The following is a 20,168-nucleotide window of genomic DNA, read 5'->3' on the forward strand; positions in this document are numbered from 1 at the left end:
GAACTTAAGAATATTTATTAATTATATGGATAATGAATATATAAAATATTTTTTAGTTATATTTTTTTGAATTTTTTAATTATTTTAATACTTTTAATTTTTTTTATTGGTTCACTTATGTATTTTATTTTTATTATTAAGGGTTCATCAATATTCTATTCAAATTAAAAAAATTAACTGAATAAATTAATTTAAAATTTTAATTGAGTGTTTTATTTTTTTCGGTTTAATTTGATTTTCATTTTTAAAAAATTTAATTATTTTGATTTAATTTTAATAAAAAATTAATAAAATTAAACTGAATTAATTAATAATAACAATATATTATTTTTTAAATATAAAAATATTATACTATAATTAAAATTAAAATATTTTAATTAAATTTTAAAATATTAAAAATAAAATATAAAAAAATTAACCTAATTAAACTAAATCATATCAATTTCACTCTAAACAATTTTTATTCAAAATTAATTCGATTTAATTTTTATAAATATTCAAATTTTAATTTTTAATTTATTAAACCAAATGGATATTAACCCCTAACACACAATATGTAGGTGCTCCACTATGGAGCTTCACTGAAATTATAATCAATGAGATTTAATCATATCCCTTCCTTTAACATGGTTTATTTTTTAAAAAATAATTTAAATGAAATTTTATAAAATTATATATAATTTTAATTTGTTTTAAAATTCTTTTAACCTTAATTTATTTTTTAAATAAATTTTTATAAAATTATATATAATTTTAACTTTTAAATAAAAAAATTTTTAAATTTAAAAAACTTAAATTCTTTCAGTCTAAAAAAAGAATTATTATAGAATTTTTTTAATCCAAATTGACGAATCATGCTGGGCTTCGCAACCGAAAAATTGAGCAATTTCAGTGTTGTCGGGGTCTCCATAATTGGTGCAACAACTCCCCCAGGCATGAAGAATGAAGACCAAGACTACTGCATGGCATAAAGTTTGTTCTTATACGCAGTATTGTCAAGGAATCCTATCCAAAAATCACAACTACCCTTACTGAATCCAGGAATTGGTAAGACTTGAAAAAGATAGCTCTTCCAATGGAAAATACAGCATCATGAATCAAAGTTAAAATAAAATAAAATGCGAATTTAATTTACTTTTTAATTAATTATTATGTTTGAGATGACATAATTTCAATTTTAAAAGATCTAATAAAAAGAATGAAGAGATCACTTACTATCTATAATGGTGGTTGCTTCAAATGGAGAGGAAAATGTTGTTTAGAGGATTATGTTCTTTCATTATGGCAGGCAGAAGCATGAATTACGTTGACAATAGCTAATTTAGTATATGCAATTAATTTTTCATTTTTCATCTATTATATGTAAATTTAAATTGTAATACACTTATTAAATGTAATATCATATACCATGAAATATTCGAGTTACAATAGTAGTTATATCTTATCATTTTTAACATGTACACTCCCGTTATGTTTCTAGAAAAATTAATCAATTTATAGATGTGATAGCTAAATTTCAGAGTATTTAGACTCCAAAATTTACTACCACTAGATTGATAACTATATCAATTACCAGAGTCGCTTGTTGTAGAAAGTGTTGCTGCTACTAGCAATCCTGTACTGCAATTTTCTATTGCAAGTCAAAAAAATTTAAAAAAAATAATAAAGGAATGAAGTGATAAAAGATTATTTAGATTTTATCAGTAATTTTAACTAATATCATTTGACTAAGACAAAATAAGAGAAAAGATAGACTAAAAAACTAAAAATTTTATTGAAATTTCTTAAAAATTGAAAAAAAAAGCTAAAAAACTAAAAGTCTTATTGAAATTCTCTAAAAATTGAAAAGTAAGTTTCTAATAGTCAAAAGAGAAATAATAGAAAACAAAATCCTAATATGCAAAATTATGAAAATACTCAAAATATTTAAAAAATAATTAAAATATAAAATTAATCTCGAAACGATAAAATTTTCATATCGAATTTTATGACATGGCTTGCGGCATTTGTCACTTTTGAAAATCGTATGTCTCAAAATTCTCTTTCCGAAAAGTTATCGTGGGTCTCTATTGGACGTCGACAACAAAAATTAGACTCAATCCAAATCTGCAGTAAAATCTAAAGACTAATTGCTCCATGTCATAAAGTAAAAAAAGCCAGACTAATTGCTCCATTTTATAAAGTAAAAAAAGCCAGAATCTAACTGTGCTATGCAGTTACGTAAAAGCTACAAAACCGATGAATTGAAGCTAAAGGCAATTAATTGTTTTTATGTTAGGCAGAGATGGTCAATCCTTCATCATCATCCAGCTTATTGATTCAAAGATAGGTTACAGGTCAAGTATACAAGTCAGTTGTAAAGAAATTTTGAATCAAGTAGTTTACTTAAAATGAAATTGAAGAATCCGTCCACTCTAATCAGGAGCTTGCAAAAGCTATTCTGCAATTAAGCATGGTGGATGCAACATTTCTTTCTTTTAACACCACAAACCAAGTCATATTTTCCACATAATAATCTACAGCTTATGACTACTAAAAATGCTCTACAAGAATGGCCCATAATTCAGATATTGTGGGGACACAATAAAACGTAAATACACTTGATAAGCTGCAGAGACAACGGCGAGATTTATCAATCAGCTATATCCCACTATCTTTCTGCGATGGAGAGCCCTATACAAGAAACCCCACCCAATAACTTCAACCATTCTGCAGTGATCCTTTGTTCTTGACATCTATTTGGGGAGCTTAATCAGGCTTAGCGACCAGAAACAAATATTGAATTGCTTGATATTTGGTTCCCATCAACCTGAACTTTTCTGACCTTTGCCTTGTCAATACGAGCTCGTCTTACAGCTTCTTGGATCTGGCGATCATGATCCTTCAGCATTTGATCCATTTTTCCTGATGGAACTAACAATGGACCAGAATAGTGAATTTTGTGACCCTTTGACCCATAACCAACCTGAGAAATATACAAATAAGAAGATCAGGGATTAGTCGGCTTGAAATACCATGAAAACAGAAGGTAAGCATTCACTGGAAACACAGAACGAGAGAGAACAAATTAGTTAACTGTGTGAAGTTAGACAAGTTTGATTTCTATGTATTGCTTCACAATGATAATATGTAGAAGAACTTGCTTAACAAACATCGAAAATTTGGCTGTCAAAAAATTGTCCAAGCTTGTTATTTCCCAAGGATTTAAGTGACAGAAGCTCAGCAGAAAACAAATACACAGAGAGAGAGAGAGAGAGAGAGACTCCTGAACTACTTACAAGGGCTGGATCGTTATTGCTACTTCTTCCATCGTCTTTTTGATGAGAACTTGCAACGCCCTGAGAGTGATGCTTTTGATCCTGGACAAGGGATTCTGAGGCTTCCTTGAAGGATCCCGGAAACCTCGACATTAATTTAGGAACTTCCGGCTGTGATGGGCCAGACCTTTCTCTGCGATCTTCAGATAATAAACTCCTTCTTGCTGCTACTAAGCCTGACATTGTTGACAGGTCAGCCCCAGTAGAAACCTTTGGAGCATCATCTAGGTTTCTACCAGCCTTCGTCCAAGCAGAACGCTGGGCCAGTGGCCCAGAATGAGAGGCTCTCTTATGCTGATGCACATGTGGATCCATACTTGATTCCACAGCTTGTGATGGTCTAGGTGGATCAATGGGAAAACCAGAAGCTACTTCTTCTGGATGAGGATTAAACTTCTCACTCCGGCTCTTAGAATTTGATTGACCTTGTCTTTTCTGTGATAAGAAAACAATCTCATAAATATAACTTATGGAAGTAAAACAGCATATAAAATGAAGAGCAACTAATAAAATACAAGGAGAAAAAGGCAACTCATAATTCTACACAAGACATTAGACGTACTTCATCTCCAACAAAAAACAGATTACGGACATCCAAAACTTATGAATACTCGTGTGGAAAACATTAAGGAGCAAAAGAAGGGTTGGAGGAGATAGCAAGAGTGCTTTATGAGGGGCTCTGCCGGCCACTGTCTCATGCAACAACCTGTTTACTAGAATTTTTGGAGAGTTTCACAAATAGAAACTAGCTTCTTACTCAACCAAACATGGTCTTTTCTCTTTTCATTTTTTATTTTTATTATTATTTAACTTCTAAATTTTGTCCTTAATGTTTTTCCTCCTAGTGGAACTCTACACTCCACCATGCACTAGATATTAGACCAACAAGCCAGCATCAAAACCTCCCAATCACAAACCCTCATATGTATATGAGTTATACGAAGATTTACCTGCATTGATAAGACTAGTTCAGCATTGGCATCAGGTGCTGGGATTGCTCGAGATTCTCTTGTTCCTCTCCTTTCAATATCAGGTTTCTGGCCCTTGCCTCCAGTAGCTCCTTGTCTGTTAATGGGCGCAAAGCAAAGATTATCAGCAACAACGCTACCCTAACAGTTCATAACTTCAGCAGTGGCGGAAGTGTGGAAAAACAGATCACTACCACATCAAGCAACCAACCACAAAGAAGACAAACCAAAAACAAATCAAGCCAATACAGCCTAATTCTATCTCAAAATAATTGGTAGCAACTAGTACCCCCAGTCCCAGAAATTCAGATATTAAAGCTGGGCCCTCTTAGTCACAAGGTGATGCAGCCAACTTCAGCATTTCAACAATGCCATGAAGCATGCTGGCTAAATGCCCAAATTTCCTTAAGGCAATTCTTTTGAGGGTCATCAACAAATTTTAGGATTTACAAATTGCAACTCAGGAATATCAGGTTAAATAAAATATTCACTCTTCAGACATAAAAATTTCTTATTTTTCTACTTACCTTCTAGCTTCCTCATCCCGTAGTTTTGCATCAAACTCTTTGCTCGGAGGATACTTGGGCAGGCTTGAAGGATCACAAGGAAGTGGTTTTGTTGTAAAGAACTGTAAAATATATACCAGATAAGTCAAGGATCATCAACCATGAAATAACAAAATGAACTATAAACAAAACACAAGACTAGATGTTCATAAATCAATATGAAAGTCCAGAAGTGCACATTGCCACAATTTTTTAAAATGGAACATGTGATAAAAACTCTATCGAAAAAATTTCTTGTAAACTATCATCCAAGGCTGAGGCTAGGTCTACATCTATTTCCAATAAGTCCACAGCTAATTTGAAGTTGTAAAATATACTTTCAATAAATCAGTTAATCAGATTATTTATTTTCGCATCTGAACCTCTCCAAATTGGAAGAAAATAGAAACAAGTGGGAGAAAAATTAATTAAGGGAGAGAACTCTTCCTTTTATTTTCCTCTCATCCAAACAAAACTAGGGCAAATAAATGCAGAAATCTTCTCATATTTCCCCTTTTTTTCTTTCCTCCCTTTCATTCCCAAACAGAATGTTAGAGTGCAAGCATATAATTACTTCCCTTTCTTCCAGTGCAAATAGAAGAGAGACACAAAGGCACAGTTTTACTTGCAAATAACGAAGATCCATGGAATCAAAAGCCACTTCTGAGACTAGATTAATAAGGCTATTTCATGCAATACTGATAGATTTGGCTTTTGTTTTGGCATTGACTCAGTAAGCTATTCTGGTGATATATATAAATACATATAGAATGCCTATTGTGCAGAGACAGCAGATGAAACAGCAAAGAGAGGTAATGGAAATTGAAGGGCTTTTCAGTCCCTCACTTTTATTCATTGGCAAGTGGCAACACTGTGGTTGTAGCCATAGAGGGTTATGAAAATAGCTTCTGTGACCATAAATATTACATAAACTCACATTTTAAGGTAATTTAGGAAAAAACCATAAAAATTCAGGACTTTGAAAACGAGTAAGCGCCCATCGGCAATTATTTCATAGCATAAGATTGAGCTACCAGACACTAACTAAGCTGCTCCTCCCTGGAGGATGCAGACACCAATGATGCCCCATCAAAAAGTTGGCATCAAGATTAAATTTCCATTTGACTATGTTGATAATTCCATCCTAACAATAGTAACTTCGGCAAAAGTAAGGCAATCAACTGGTCATCTTCCTGCATGTAAAGCCATGGCTGAGTTCCAACACCATAACACAGCTACAACTGCCTATATATCTGAGCCAAGGTGTACAGAAAAGCCAACTATTCAGGATATCAATGTAGATCAAACCAATGTCAGCATTACCACAAAGAATTCATAATTTTACAGTTCGAAAAAAAAAAAAAGGGAAGATCTAAAGGTAAAAAAGATTGATAATATATGCTTGAAGCTGATGAAAAATTTTTCAAGAAGTAAAAGTTGAAAACAACTCAAAGAATATTAAAAAAATGGCACAGATGAGCCAAAAGAATGCTAATAGCAAAAAACGCATCCACTTCCAAGAAAACTACATATTTCTATTAGCCTTCAACAATGCATGAATATCAAGATCCTGAAGTCACACATTTCAAAGGATTGTCAAGAAAATATTGTTATATTGCCAAATATATTTCATACCTCACTCTTCAGTGCAGAAACTGCAGTTCCACGATCTACAGGGTCAATAGAAAGTAGGGTCTCCATAAGTGCTAAAGCTGCTGCAGGGAACTCCTTAAACGTTTCTGCAACACAGCGTTTGTAAGGCTGTTGAGGCTTAAAGATAGTTGCATGAGGCAATTTTGATTTTCTCCAATAATCCTCAGAAGGTGAGCCACACAACTTGAAAATTTTATGCAGTTGCTCGACCTGCAAGGCACAGAGGAATAACTTAAAAACTATTTATACGACCAAAGTTTCACTAAGAGATGATAAAATTGGGACAAGATAAACATAGAGACACAGAAAGAAAACATGCTTCATAAGATAACCATCTATTTCTACTTTTTTTATCCCCGTTTTCTCTTCAGTCAAAGCATATCTATCTCAATTTCATATTGGGTTTGTTTGGGAAGTCCTAAGAATAAAAAAATAAATTCAGTCCAATTGAATTTAACCAATTCTCATGATTGGAAAAGATTAAAATTAACAGAAATTGAATGTTTCAGTGACAAAAAGATATGAAATGGTGATTTTGAAAGAAATGAATCCATGCCATATGTGACATGATTTTACAATAATTTAATTCATTTAGTGAAGTCATCTATTAGAACCAAAAACAACCCCACTTGGACTCGAATACAAGTGTCAGAAATGGGTACATATCCTTGTGTCTAACTTGACAACTTTCTGAATAGAAAATATAGGGATATAAATCTAAATTTTGACAAGGGTGCTTGAATATGTTATGTTATATAAAATAAAACAAAGTAAAAAATATAGAATTACATAAAAATAAGTAAAGCCTAAATATGTTATGTCATCAAATACAACCAAAGACATCATTTAAAATGCAACCAAATACCTATTTTCTATCTGCAAAAAAAAACATAATATGTTATCCATGATCTCCATCTTGAGAGAAAAGAATGTCCTATTAACTATAATATTAATCTTTAGAGATCTCTCTTATTCAAGTGTCTGACTGTATGAATATGTGTCAAACACACATTCCATGTAGTGTCCCATTGTCATGTGTCAACACAGGTATGACAAGACAAAACAAAAAGTCAAGAGTATCAAAGCTTAAGTTCTATTTGTTACTTCGCGAATAAGGGTAAAATAGAAAAGTGCATTTATTTCATTTGTCATTAATTCCAAACAACATAATCTGTTCAAATAAATTCTATTATTTTAAAAATTCCAAACACATGAATTTCATTATAAAAATTTGAATTAAATGCTTTTAATAGAATTAAAATGAATTCTTGCATGAGAAGCATTCCAAAATCCAAATAGTGTAATGATGAAATTCTTGAAAAGGGCTCACCAATGCCAATCAAATGAAAATTAAAATAAGGAAAACTGCAAAAGGCTAAAAAAATTCCCCAAACAATCTCCACTTATGTTTCATTCTTGAGTAGTTTAGAAGAAATAAAACTACAAAGGGATGAAAAATTCCCTAGGCAATCTCCTCTCCTGTTTTCATTCTTGAGTAGTTCAATTTGTTTAAGTAAATCTTGACCATATCCTACACATAGGGGTAGGACTCATCGGTGAGAACTGAGAACTGAACCATATTAACTTGGTTATTCGGTTCAGCTTTTCGTTAAAACAATTTGGTTTGAATTAATATTTTAAGAAGTTTTTGGTTTTTAGGTTTGATTCTGTTATAAAGGTCAAAATAACTGAATCAAACCAAGTTTTCCCCCTATACTGTGCCATTTTGCCCCTTATACTGCGTCATTTTACAGGCTAACCTTACCCACATACTTCAACTTATTTTTCTCATTTTGGAGCCCTCAGCCAATCAACTTCTACCTCCTCCTCTTCTTTTTCCTCTTCTTCAACTCTCCCAACAGACTGCCATTAGAGCGGATGTGGATCTAGCAGTCGGCCTCTCCGACTCTCCTAATCGATTGCCATCAAAGTGGTTGTGGATGTAGTGACCGACCGAGTCCCATCACGCAACCCACCGGCAGATCAACTGCCTGCCTCCACGGGATCGCCTGGTTTTCCAAGTCCTCTACCCTTCTATGCCATCATCACATGCTCCCAAGTTCTCTACCATCACTGACCAACTGACTGCCATCGATTCCCCTCTCAAATCACCTACATGTTTTGTTGGGTGATTTTGTGTTCTGTTGGTGAATTGAGAATTTGGGGGAAGGTTTGGCTAAGGATTTGAGAGAGGGTGTTTGGTTTGTATTTGTGGAGGGAGTGCTCTATACTCAATCAACCAAACCAAACCGATTTTTTCTTGGTTCAGTTAAATGCAGTTTTACTGCTAATTCGGTTCAGTTAAATGCAGTTTACTGCTAATTCAGTTCAGTTCAATTCAGTTGATAAGTTAACCGAACCAATTGATTATGCAGTGCACACCCTATCCACAAATGGGCATGCCACCTCTATTCACAAAAGCACTAAAAGGGAGACAACAAAGTAGGTCATGCCAATACTGCAAACTTTCCTGCCACGATTATTTTATAATTTCAGCTTCCTTGCAGATTGGTGAATACCCAGACAATTGAAGTTTCCAGCTTATTGCAAATCTACATTGGGTTATTGAAAATTTCCTTCCTGTAGTGCAATATGAAAAAAGACAACAATAAAAGATAGCAGAATGTCTCATAGGCACTGCACGACTTCCCTTTAACATTTGAAAAGAATGCAAAAAGTCACTGAAACTCTATGCTTTAACTATATTGAAGCATTTTGTTGAAGAAAGTTAAAATTAAAAAAGAAAGATATAGCAAAAGTTAATCAGAATGAATCAGATCATATTTAGAAAATGAAAGAAATAATAATTAATCAGAAACCATTCTACAGAGTAGCAAATAGTGAAAGCAATACAAACAAACCCTCCAACACTTGGTGCATATCAATAACCAATATCGAGTTGAACACCAGTAATATTACGCGCTATTTGACAATACCTCCATTCTGTGTTCGAGAGTTTTGAGAGAAAGGGAAGAATTGCTAAAGAGAAACAGAGAAAGAGGGAAGGGGAGTGGAACATATCACAGTACTAGCATTGTTGGGTTTTCCAGTACTTAAGTATATCATTGACTGGTACTCCAGGCAACAAATAATATCTTCTTACATCTAGCAATGGTGGACAGCCAGACACAACATCATGCAGGTGGAGGCCACAGCACAGCAAATCACAGCCAAGGCAAAGAAAAAAAATGCTGGAAAAGCAAAAGAAAGGAAAGACAAATGCTGAAGTTGCCAATCATGGAGGGGGGGAAGGGCACAGCACAACTAAAAAAAATAGGGTAAAGTACATGCAAGAAGTCCCAAGATAGAAACTAAACTAAAAAAATGATTAAAAAAATTTTTTTTTAAAAAAAAAAAAAGAGGAGAGAAAGAAGGATAAAGTTAAAAGATAGAATTACAGAGAAAGCCCAGGTGGGCCAGGAGCAACACATTCTAATCTTCTCTTCAGCTCTTTTTTCCCCCTTTGGAGACAGCCACAGTGATGGGAAGGAAAAAAGCCATTTCCTTTATGCTTGTTGTGGGAGAAATTTGGTCAAGAAATAAAATAAAATAAGAACATATAGGTAGATCAGTAAAGCATGCCTTGTGCCTGGTCTGAGGAGCACGCCCAAGGCAAATCTCAGTGAAGTTGCTCGCCTTTTAGCTGTAGAACTGCTGAAGCTTGTGCTTAACAAATATGGGACTGAAGTTATTCTATGAAACAGCTGCAAGATGTTGTCCAAGTTTGATTGGGGTTTTGAGAATGCATAACAAAATTTCAAAGGGAGGACATGAAATGAACTAATTACTCTTAATTATCCTAATCTTTTTTAATATGAGGCCATTTGTGTCTCATACATATAAAAGCTAGATAACTCCTCTGAAAAGAAATACAGCCACAGGATAATCATGTTCAATGCATGCACCAAGGGATTGAAACTGAGAAAGAATTACTCTAGAACTCCCATTAAAAATTTTTTCACTGCCAATGCTATGGAATCATGCAATTCCATTCCCCCAGCAACAACAGATCATTATCAGAAATGGTTACAGATAGATGCTGAGCTAGTAAACAGTTTACAACTTCAATATTGATTATCTCCAACGCATAATAATTTCCATTAGACAAACATCTTGAGAAATAATAAGCAAGGTAAAGGGAAAAAAACAAAGTTGGGTACAAGAAAAAGAAGACGGTTACCTCAGTTCTTCCAGGCATAATAGGCTTGCCAGCATATAGTTCAGCAAGTATGCAACCTGTACTCCATAAATCAACTGCAGTTCCATAATAAGTGGCTCCAAGAAGAAGCTCTGGAGGTCGGTACCAAAGTGTTACAACACGACTTGTGAGTGGTTGAACATGAGTTGGATCATAAAAACTTGCTAGACCAAAGTCCGCAATTTTTAAGATGCCATTATTATCGATTAATAGGTTGGAACCTTTTATGTCACGATGTAGAACACCACGGCTGTGGCAGTGATCAAGTCCCTGTAAAAGTTGTTGCATGTAACATTTCACCTACCAACAAATACATAAGTCAGACCATCTAGCTGAATACAATGAAACAAGAATATGACAGACGTAATTCCTGATGATAAAGCTTTTATCAGAACCTGTGATTCTGTAAACTTCAGACCAGGATGTGAGGCAAGTCCAGCCAAATCATGCTCCATGTACTCAAATACGAGGTACAGACTGCAAGACATTCTCGATGTAACTAGACCCTCAAGTTTTATCACATTAGGATGGTCAAGCCTACGCAAAATGTGAATTTCCCTGGCCATAAAGCGAACACTTTCAGGTTCCAGATTATCAAACCTTACTTTCTTCAAAGCAACAATCTTCTTTTGATCAAGGTCACGAGCTCTATAAACATTACTGTAAGTTCCTTGGCCAATCTGCATTCAAATGAAGATCAGAAAGAGAAAGAACAAAAAGAACAACCTGGTAACATCAACATGTGACAGGACCACGGCAGATAAGGAAAAAGAATAAACCATTCAACAAGCACTTCTAAAACCAGAAAGAAGATTCTGATGTTTTTACTTAAAATTGTACCATACATCTATAACTCTATCATATACAAACAACAAATGGATTAAAGCAGTCCTAGGCCCTAGTACTAGCTCATAAGGTAACAAAGTAAAATGGATAAGATACTTCTTAGCACATTTGCAAATTTCCCAGTCCAATAAAGACAATCTCAGACCACAAGGCTTCCCAGCTTAACCAAAAGAATTTACTGCAGGGAACCCTGTTTTTGGTAGTTCAAAATATTGACAGGTAAATTCTTATGTGACTTCATATTGCTATCTAATCATGGAATTCTCTGTTGCTTTGTCTTTGTGTGAAAAGTTTCAAACTCATGTGTCACAGTGAACCTCAAACAAATGCCTAAACCATGAACACCTTATTTGAATATCATGCTTGTAAAGGAGTTACTTGTATATACAATCAGTTGCTAAGTAGCAAAGAGACAGCAATGATAAAGGTATATTCATATTTGATACTGACACTTGTTAAGTAATCCTCAATCCATAAGAAGTAACTCTAAACATAATCACTTACTAAAAAGACCACCTCCTGTATTTCTTCAGCACTCTTGGACCAACTTTTGCAGACAGACACAGACCTCTGGTCTTACTAGTACAAGAAACAAGATTCAGTAGTTATCAACAACATTTTAAACATTGAAGCATCCGGGCATCACTAATCAGTTCTTGCTAATTGCATAACTAGGGGAACCTTCTTAATGTAAATTATATAATCATTGAAAGTCATCAATAGTCAATCAAAACTCTATTGTGCTTCCAAGACCTTGCATGGCTAAACCGACGTCACCAACTTTTGAAAGACCGAAATTTATCAATGCTATAATTAGATAGTGTATCAGTACACGATCAAATTTAGGGTTTCTTTTTGTGCTTTTTCCACCAGCCTGTCTATAGGAGGGGGAAAAAACAGCAATAATAATTTTACAATTGAAAGCCACTGGACTGAATGGCAAGAAATTTTAGTTCCATTTCCTAACTTATCTTTAAGAAAAGCTAGAAAATTTGAAGTCCTTAAAACCAATCTACATGCCCACTCATGGTCACACCAAGAAAGGGCATGTTTTGAGGTTGGTGTATTCTATTAGGTTGTTATTCTCACTTGCAAATCTTACTTAAAATTGCTCCGAGAGGCATGTTTTTCTGTCATTAAATTTTTTAATTAACATGGAGAATTCACGATAGAATAGCATTTAGTGAAACAGAACTCGATATAAATGAAAAGATACTTGCAATTACGTTAATTAACAAAAGAATTTGAAAAAAAAAAAAGCTAGTGATCTCATGAGGCATGGCCACTATTTAGTGATATACAGTGAAATTGAACTCAAAAAACAAGACAAAAGGAAAAATGCATACTTTATCCAGCTTCTCAAAAGAATCTGCACGCCGTGGCAGCCATCCCCTGATTGCTTCTCCGGCCACTGCAGCTAGCCAGGAAGGCCATCCTGCTGCAACATGCTCCCCTTCAGTCGCCTTTGGTATATTACCCGTCCCTGGATGTTGAGCTACCGCATATTCCATCGTCTCCCTCTTCCTATCGACACTCTCACCACCATGCAATCTAGCAGAACCATTTGAATGCTTATCAATCAACGTTGTTCTTCCATCATTGCTATCATATCGATCTTTTACTCTGTATGCTTCCTCCCTCCTAGAAGAGGTGGCCCTTGATAACCGCAAGTCCGATGAGGGCTTGCTAGCGAGCCGCTCTCTTGGGCTCTCTTTATCCTCAATTGCAGAGGGTTTACAGCAAATGCAACCCATCATGCACAAAAACCACCTCCAACAACGCCCTGTTTTAGAATCAATAATTACCCTTCAAGAATTTCATTTTTACAATTCTATATTCTTCCCTTCCCATTTCCACCAAACACAACCAAAGAATATTTGAGAAAGAAATAAAGAAAGTAACCTAAACTAGATAACTCTAAATTCTATCAATCCCATTTTCGCAGCCACTCAATCAAATGAACACACAACATTCACTCCAAGGACACAACTTCACGACAACCAAACAGTCAAAACTCCATAATCATGGACAAAATATCAGCAATGACTAGTCATTTGCTATGAAATTTCAATACTTCATCAAATCCAGTAAACCGACAACCCAAAAAGACAACAACACCAAGAAGACAGCAATTTGACCACCACCAAAACCTTATCTCCCCCGAGCCAACAAAAACACCAAAATCCCCACCGTAATTTAGAATCACAGGATCAAATCAAACACCCAATGAAAATGCTCGCCTTTCTTGCAATGAACCCCACCAATCCCTAAATCCAACAAAAATCTACAAAACAGGAAAAGCAGTGGAAAATCTCTCAATACAGAGCATGTACCTTAACTTAATAAACAACAACAAAAACAAACAGCAGGAAAGTGGAAACCCTAGAGAGAGACACCGAAGGTTTGTGGAGAAAAAGAGCGACAACAAGGAGAGACAGATCTAGGGCACACAGATTGCACTGAGAGAGTATTAGCAGAGCAGTAGAGTAATAAGTTCACAGAAGATGATAAATAATACTAATAATAATTAAAAATAAAGAAAGATTCAGTTGCGAGTGAATATTAATATTGAAAACAAATAAATAAATAAATAAAAAGGTGGTGGTGGTGAGGGTGTTGAATTATTTAATGACATTTATTGTCGCGGCGCGTGGAAAGAATGCGAGGGGGACAGCTTTTTGCATCAGCTGAGGAAGGAAACCCACTGCCAATGCCTACGAGACATTCGCTTTCTTCTTTGTTTTTATTTCTCAAACCTCCACGCGCTTCCTTTTTCAAATGAACCTTCATAGGCTAACTTTCTTTATCATTCTTGTTAGCTAATTAACCCACTAAACAAATTTTAACTATTTTAAAAATATATTATTCTTAAAAGTTTATAATATTAAAAACATTAAAAACGATATTTGCAAAAAAATTGAAAAAGTATACAAATATTAGTTAAACATACCTAATATTCTCACTAGTAAATTTATTTTAATATTACTAACATTTTTATAAATACAAAAATCGATATTTGACAATAAAAAAAATTAATAAAATTTATTTTTTTAATTAAATAAAAAACTAAGCCTATTAATTTCTGATTTTAGCAATGCCTTTAAATTTTAGCCCTTTATTTTTTAATTTATTTTATAAAAACAATATAAAAAATAAATTTATACTCATAAAGAAATAAAATATTAGCACTCCAATACTTAGTCTGGTGAAAAATGCATTCTGTAACCTTGAAAAATCTAAAATTCGACTCTTCTAATTTCTATTTCAAAAAAAAAATAATAATAAAATATTAATATAAAAATAATTTTATATCGTATTAATACTTCCACATTTACCGTACTTGTGTGTAATTGACGTGGACAATGGGAAGTATGTTGAATTGTTTTTCAAAATTTTCGTTGCGACACTTTACAAACAGTTAGTACTAATTGATATCTGCAACTGTGACAGCAAGAAATTAAAAAAAAAAAAAAGTTCAAATTTACATAAAATGATTATTGTTTCTACTAAGTAATTATTTTGTAAATAATTTAAATTAATAAAACTATGTTAATTTATTAACATTATTAATTAAAAATGGGTCATCATATACTATCCTCTCAAGTATTTATGTTTTAGTTGAAATTTTTCAACACTCAGCTGCTTCTTCTTCTTCTACATTATTTGTGTACTATTCAGAGTACAATAATGTTTATGTACTTTTTTTTATAATAATAAAACTCCTTCACAAAAGAAAAAAAAAATCCAATCTTTTTACTCTCTTATATTTATTTTCTCTCTCTTCCACGTGGTCATTAATTTCTCTCTTCTATATTTCTCTTTCCTTTTTAATCACAGACACATCTTGGATATTTTATTCTCACTTTCATAAAAAAAAAAATTTCGTTTGATTCAAAATTTAAATAATTTTTCTAATTTCTTTTACCTAACTATTCATAGTGAAAGTATCTCATATAGAATTCAAAGTGTTATACTTTAATTTTTTCTGAATAATTCTTTTATCGATTAATTTTTTAGTTCGTTTTAAAAAAATTCAACTGTTTGTTCGTTTGAATAACTATTTAACTTGTATTTTTAAAATTATACTTGATTCTTTCATAATTTCATCCCTTGTAATTTTATTTTTCTTAATGAAATAACTTATTTTAAATTTTTTTTTTAAAAAATCATATATTTCTTTGTAGATATAGATAAATGTGTTACTATTGGTAATCAATAACATGAAGGAATTAAAGTGTCAAGTCAATATAATTTAGCCCTAAAATTTTTTTATTAGAATTTGTTCTTTTTTTTAAATAGATTTGGAAAAAGAAGTTAATATATACTATTTTTAAAACAAGTTAATTTATCTTTACAAAAATTTTATTGTTAAATAACATGGTATTGTAAAAATATATATACATAAAAATTCGAATTTTAATCCATCAAAATTATCGTATAATAATAACTTTTTATGAATTTACATATTTAAAAAACAACAATCAATCTGACTCTCAAATTAATATTATATTGAAACGATCGAGTAAAGCAGTAAAAAATGTTATTATTATCCATATATATTTTTTTATGCATAAAATTTTGTATAATAAATTTTTTGGCCCACTCAAAATAATTAACCCCTTTTATGATGCCATGATTAATGATTATTTATGTGACCATTGAATGATTCTGTTAACCCTTTTTGTTTCACTGATTTTAATGAAAATTTGGGTATGATAATGGAAGTTACTTTGACTTTTTTTAAAAAAAAAATTTGATTTGAATTGTTTTTTTAGAACATCATTGTTATGAAAAATAAAATAGAAGCATATAATCTTTTATACATCCTAAGGAGTTGCCTTTTTGAAGTAAAGTTTGATACTTTTAGTAGGAAAAGGTAGGGCATTTTCAGAGAAAATGAAAGTTATGGAGTTTCTCAGAAGTGGGAAAAAAATCATGTAAATGAAAAAATATATAGAAAATAATCAAATATTAAACAAAGAAAAGTCCAACTTCTTGGACTATGCAATTAACTTTTTTCAAAAAAAAAAGGGTGTAGGATTAGTCAAACGCTGGAAGAAGAAAACAAAAATGTGGAAGGAAGCCATCCTTGGGGCCAAGGAAGGTTCACATAACATGTTACCTATCACTCGACAAAGACAAAATTACTTGGCGTAGACACATGCATATGGCCGTAGGATAAAAATTATCACATCTTCCGGCCATTTGGATTTTTAATTGGTTGATTTGAATAATATATTTAAAATAAAAAAATAAATATAATTATTTTTTTCACGAATAAACATATTTGGGCTCATGGGCTATGTTACCTACTATTTTGATTTTAATAAATGTGAGAAAATATAAATAAAAAAATGGATAAAAAGAAGAAAAAAAAAAAACTACCAACACAAATCATGCATCACTATGTCTGTAGTTACTTACTTCCTTATGCATATGGGGAAGCATACCTAACATTTATGGCAGTGTCTTATCTCCTTGCCATGCAAAATTACAAGTAATTATATTGAATATTTATATTAATTTATTTATTAATTTATGTATTTATCGATTCCATACATGGAAGAATAATCTGAACACCACGTTTCTCGATTTTTCATTAATACTTGTTAACAATTTTTCACTAATACTCGTCTTTTCGTTTTTAGTAAGGTGAGATTTCATGAAATATTACCGTAATATTTTTTATCTATGAAAAAAATTCTTTATCTACTAGCTGGCCAGTATTAATCGAATTTTCAGAAAAATTTAATAACAGCTCTATATTTTTATAATATAAAAACTAATGAATACAAAAATAAGATATACATTCTTACACAATAATTATTAAATTTCAAACTATTCATTACGCTCGCTATTTTCTCCAATTCATTGATCTAAATGTTAGAATGATTGCATAAACGTCAATTCGTGTTTTTTTACAGACTAATAAATTATAATTTCATTTAATTTCAATTTCATCGAATATAAATAGTTTACTAACAATTATATTAAATTTAATTTTATGTGAATTTAAAGTGATAATTTAATTGTTATTGTTATTATTGATATGCATTTGGTAATGTCTTAAAATGGGTAGACAGTAGGAGTACTCGGCGATGATCTTATAGGGCCTAGGTGTGTAATTTAGTGAAACACATGGGGGTGGACCACTACAACTCACTCATGTTTTTCCTATGTCTCATTTAATGTCCTCATTTATAACCCCCACTCTCTATTATCTCCTTCAATTTTAGGTCAAATAAATAATTTAGCCATTAATTTTTTTAAAAAAATTAATTAACATTTTGATTTTTTTTTCAATACATCTATAATTTCTTAAAACTTATATTATCAGTTACTTTCTTTACTTTTAAGTATCTTTATTTATTTTATTTCTTTTATTAAAAAAAGTATCTTTATTTTTTTAATAATAATTAATAGAGAAAAAAATATTAAAATTGAAATAATTAGATGCGATAAATATTAGTCAAATTAAAAAAAGCATGTTATTATAATTTAAGTGATTTAATAATTCTATAATAAAAAAAAGTAAACGACCGTTAAAAATTAAGAGATAAAAAGTACTATGTCAGTTTTAATTTATTAGTAATAAATTTTTTTAAAAAACTTTTATTTTACTGTTGGGCACAAAAGTAAGCTCTTTTTTTTTTTTTTTTTTTTTTCTGAATCCTTTAAATTACAGACCAATTTTCTTTTTGAAATAGTTATTTATATATTACGTTTCTAATACTACTACTATTAAAAAAGTACACTTTATTAATTTTAAAATAATATAACAGCATAAATTATTTGGTTGTTAATTTAATAATAGTACATAGCGTATAAAATACATTATTCGTGGAAGATAGGTAATATATTAATACTAAAAAATAAGGTCACATAATAAAAGTTTGATGGGAGGATATTCAATTCCGCTAAAAACAAATGATTGAACACTTCAGAAAAATTCGCTCCTTAATTAGGGAGCAATATTTTATAAAACATTATCGTTAGAAAGTGTAAATCTAACAAATTTTCATTATACATATGATTACAGAAACTCTCATTAATTAGCTGGTATTCATTAGATTTTTAAAAATTGCAACAATTAATTTTATAATTTTAAAATATAAAAACTAATGATCACAAATATTAAAAAAATTATTATTTTTATATAATTACTCTTAATTTTTAAATAATTATTTATATTTAGTATTTTTTTTTGTTTAATCATTGAAATGATTGTTTTAGATACCAACCACCTCAAGTTATATTGTTAAATTAATCAATCGCAATACAATTATATTTCAATCACATCACAATTGATATTATTAATTAATTTTCATCCTTTAATTTTAATTGGTAAATATTTTATTATTAAATAATTATAATTTTAAAAATATATTAATTAAACTTTTAATTTTATAAAAATATACTAATTAATTTATTGGTATTAAGAATATTTTAAAATTTTTTATTATAGTTATAAACTGCGTAAACGTAAATTAAAAAACAAAAAAAAAAAAACTGCGTAAAAGTGGACGTCGGTTTTAGAAAATGGGCTGGACTTGAGTTGAGATTTGCTTTTTGAGGCCTAAATCAAATGAGGTTTGGCGGATTGACTTAGGCTCACATAATAAATTATTATGAAAAATTAATATAATAAAATTGATTAATTATTTTTTTATTTTCAAAAAACACATTCAATTATATTTATAGTTTTAAAAACTATACCAAAAAATTAATATAATATAATAAAATTGATAATGACAAGGTATCTACAAAAATCATTTTAGGCAACTCCAACTCCTTTCACTAAATTTGATTTTGTAAGAGGCTCCTCAGTTTCTTAAAATGTCATTTTTCTCTTGGTCTTTTTTCGGTTCTTGATTTTCTACTACTACGTGGTTCAGATGATTTGTATGGCTTTTGACTATGGTTTGCAAGAGAAATGCTCAAAGTGGCGCGGTGGATGTTAGGAGTGACCAGTATTCGATTCAAATCGAAAAAATTGATCGAACTGAATCGAATTAAAATTTTAATTCGGTTTTTTATATATTTCGGTTTGGTTCGATTTTTAATTTTAGAAATTTCAGTTATTTCGGTTAAGTTCAATTTTGATCAGAAAAAAATTGAAAAAATCGAACCGAACCGATTAGTGATAATAATATATTTTTTTAATAATATAGAGAAATTAAATTATATTAAAATTAAAATATTTTAATTAAATTTTAAAATATTAAAAATATAAAAAAATTATTAAAAATCAAAACCAAAAAAACCGAATCGAACCGAATCAGACCGGTTCGATTCGATTTGATTTATGACTAAAATCGATTCGGTTCGATTTTTATAAACACTACAATTTTAGTTTTTGATTTATTCAGTTCGGTTCGATTTTAAACTGAACCGACCGAATGCGAACCGACCGAATGCTCACCTGATGTTGCAATCCGGATCGGGTCTATCAGGTTAAAGAATCTGGTTGTATTTGAATGTAAGCTTATGTGGGCCTTGGCCCTGTACTTGGCTTCGGCCATTCTTTTGTCGCAAAATATTATACCTTTGAATTTTTTTTTTAAATATTTTAATAATGAACTGTAAATTATAATTAAAAAAAGAAAAATCCCAAAGACCAGAATAACAAAAGAGCAAAATT

At 31.2% G+C, this 20,168-nt stretch overlaps 1 protein-coding gene across 1 annotated transcript; it reads right to left on the reverse strand.

The window, feature by feature from the left end:
• Positions 1–2,354: 2,354 nt before the first annotated feature.
• Positions 2,355–14,064, reverse strand: LOC110610642 (probable serine/threonine-protein kinase At1g54610). The gene is made up of 8 exons (XM_021750665.2): positions 12,874–14,064; positions 11,077–11,361; positions 10,664–10,981; positions 6,466–6,693; positions 4,813–4,913; positions 4,268–4,382; positions 3,279–3,752; positions 2,355–2,965 (listed from the first exon to the last, which is right to left on the reverse strand). The coding sequence occupies exons 1-8, from the start codon at positions 13,282–13,284 to the stop codon at positions 2,759–2,761; spliced, it is 2,139 nt and encodes a 712-aa protein (XP_021606357.1). The 5' UTR covers positions 13,285–14,064; the 3' UTR covers positions 2,355–2,758.
• Between the last annotated feature and the right edge of the window lie 6,104 nt (positions 14,065–20,168).

This window comes from Manihot esculenta, chromosome 3, assembly GCF_001659605.2.
Source record: "Manihot esculenta cultivar AM560-2 chromosome 3, M.esculenta_v8, whole genome shotgun sequence".
Lineage (NCBI taxonomy): Eukaryota > Viridiplantae > Streptophyta > Magnoliopsida > Malpighiales > Euphorbiaceae > Manihot > Manihot esculenta.

Bases quoted from the DNA above. Each gene is read 5' to 3' on its own strand.
- LOC110610642 (XM_021750665.2), bottom strand. From the start codon at position 13,284: ATGATGGGTTGCATTTGCTGTAAACCCTCTGCAATTGAGGATAAAGAG. The intron at 10,982-11,076 runs GTTCTGATAAAA...ATTTGTTGGTAG, and splicing joins TGAAGTTTACAGAATCACAG to GTGAAATGTTACATGCAACA. The intron at 4,914-6,465 runs GTATGAAATATA...TATATTTTACAG, and splicing joins TTTCTGCACTGAAGAGTGAG to TTCTTTACAACAAAACCACT.